General features: G+C 48.6%; 1 protein-coding gene across 1 annotated transcript in view; it reads right to left on the bottom strand.

Moving 5' to 3' along the window:
* CENPT (centromere protein T) overlaps nt 1–2666 on the bottom strand; it is a 78610-nt gene that overhangs the window by 8192 nt on the left and 67752 nt on the right. The window contains exon 14 of the mRNA XM_019505872.1: nt 722–886. Coding sequence (XP_019361417.1) covers nt 722–886 — 165 coding nt within the window. The remainder of the gene's footprint in view (nt 1–721; nt 887–2666) is intronic.

Genomic DNA, 2666 nt, shown 5'->3' with positions numbered 1-2666 from the left:
ACCTTGCCCTGCCTGTGCTCTTCACTCCTAACCCACTGATCCCACCCCCAGTATGTGGGGCAGGGTGTGGGTGTGTAGGGGGACAGGGGGGCCCCCAAGCAGGCAGGACCTCTGCCAGCCTGCAAGAGAAAACCCACAGTTCCCACATTTTTTTTCTATAAAGGAGAATCCATTTTTAAAAGTTTGTTCACAACCCTTTTATAATTCTTAAGACCCAATTTTGGGTTGCGATCCACAGGTTGAGAAACACTGGCTCTGCTGTGTGATCTATCCCAGAACAGCTTTCCTGGGATACTGAACTACTGAGCTCAGTCTCTTGTCACCCTCTTCCCTCCACCCCTGTGGTTTGGTACACCTGGGCCCTTTCTGCAGCCAACCTGTCAGCCGAGTGGAGAGGAGCCTACCCGATGGCTGGCAAGACATGACACCGAATGGCACAAATTCCACTGGTTTAGAGTGAAACACAGGGCCCTGAGCCAGAGGCTCCTGTAGAGCAGCACAAGCACTGATCACTGCACCAGCCACAACACACAGTATTGCCAGCACAGGTCTGGCCTGCTGCTATCTCTTAGTGAGCAGGAGACCCTTCTGTGGTGGTTCTCCCTCCTGCCAGCTCTTTTCCAGCTGAGCCAGGAAAGGCTGCAGGGGGCCAAGCAGCTTTGTACTGTCATTTTTTTGAAGAGAGAACAGGGCAAGGAGGGAAGAATGTGCTGTTACTCACCACTTTTCCACAACCTTGAATGCATCTCTGGCCACTGGCATTTTCACATAATGGCTAAATATCTTCTTCACCAGGCTGCTTGGCAGTGCAGGCTCCCGCTTTCTTCTTTGCTCTGTTCTATTTTTCTTTGGAGCCTGTTTGGCTGGGGGAGGCTTTGGGGATAACCTTCAAGGAAACAGAAAATGCCAAGCAAACCAGCTAAGATGTGTTGAGGAACATCAGGAGCCCAAGTGAGCTAGAGCTAAGAGGGGGCCAGCTTAGGCATTATCAGGTGTTATCCCTTCTGCTTCCCTAGGTCGGTATCAGAGAAACTGACACCCATTTACAGTAGATTCCCTTTAATGGCAGCACATAGTGATCTCTCTCTTAAGTACTCATTTTCTTCCTCCAACTCCTAAGCTGCACATTTTAATTCTCTATCAATAAAAGAGCATAAAGGATGCAATGCTCTTACACTTTAGCACCATCTTATAGCTCTCTTCAGAAGGAGCCCTTATACTAAAAAAGATTCCTATGCAGAACAGAATCCCCATGCTACAATATTAATACCATCTAGTTCTTTTATTGCATTTCTCTGCAAATCCCACAACACTTAAGCCAGGGAGCCAATAATTCACTGGTCACATTTTAGAGGGTAAAGCAGGGGCAGATTTCTTCCCCCTTCTGCCCAAGTTCATGCAGCAGGCCAGTGGGAATCAGATGCTAGAACCTAAGGTGTCCTAAGTCTCAGGACACAGTTAGCAGAGACCTCACACAAGAAGTTTCTCTGATTCACCCTTACATGCTCATCTACATGTTCTTTGGTCACAACCTCCTGCAGTATGATAAGGAGATGGCACATGCAGCTGGGAAAATTTTGGCTCCAGATATAAATGAAGTGCATGCAGCAGTTAGAGCATGAAAATGAACGAATGACCTGGATTCTAACCTGTGTAATGTTGGGCAAAAAACCAAGCCACACCATGCCTGTTACCCACCCATCACTGGGTATACGGATGCTGATTCATGGGGACAAGAGAGGGTTGAAGCTCAGTGATAGCTGTATTTTACATTTCTAAAAGTAGATGTTATTACCCTAACCCTACATAGAGGCCACATGAGAATTGTGCCAATATGGGAATTCTAAGGCCAGTTCAAGCTCCTAAACCGTCTCCTGCCCTACCTTACTGCATGGCCATGAGACGCTCCAGAGTCTCAGCTGCTGACTGACAACCATGGGGCCATTTTAATGACCAGAGATCCTTGTTTTCTTTGTTTAAAAATTGCAAATTATGATAAAAACAGTGAAATATCCATGTGTTTCCACGATTGAAGTGAAACGCCACAAAATACATCTAGGTATCAGTTGAACATGATTTTATTGATATATTTACATTTTTAAAGCAATCTGGAATGCTACCAGTGCCTCAATCATTATAATAAAATAAATGTTAACTACCTGTAGCTGTGTCGCCCTGCCACTTCATGGCACTGAGCAGCCCTGATATGCCAGTGCCCTGCCCATACTGGTGCACCTCAATCCAAACCTACAGCTCCTCACTCCACAAGTGTGTGATGGAGTGGGGGTGGAAAAGGTGGTGGAGGGGCATGTATCCCCTGAGATTTCTGCACCCAGTGGGGCAAAGGGCTGCAGCGGGGCAAGACTAGCTCCAGAAAGGAGTTGCCTCAGTGGCCCAGTGGGTGGGACTTGTGCTGGAGGGAGTGCTGCAGTATCATGGTGAGGTACAGCAGCAGTGGTAGCATGGAGTTCTGCCCCCTGCTGCTGGTGGGCAGGCAGGGGGTGCCTCTTCTTGGTAGCACAGTGCTTCTTCCCACACCCGGTTCCATGCACTGGGCTGTGGAAGCGGCTTCTCTGGAGCTGGTCCAGCCCTGCTGCAGCTTCGCACCGCACTGTGGGCACAGAAATCTCAGGGGGCATGTGCCCCCCTTGCCCAACCCCCAAGCA

Source organism: Gavialis gangeticus, unplaced genomic scaffold (assembly GCF_001723915.1).
Source record: "Gavialis gangeticus isolate Ggan-Ray unplaced genomic scaffold, GavGan_comp1, whole genome shotgun sequence".
Lineage (NCBI taxonomy): Eukaryota > Metazoa > Chordata > Crocodylia > Gavialidae > Gavialis > Gavialis gangeticus.
The sequence above is the reverse complement of the archived record's forward strand: the minus strand, read 5'-3'. Positions and strand labels throughout refer to the sequence as shown.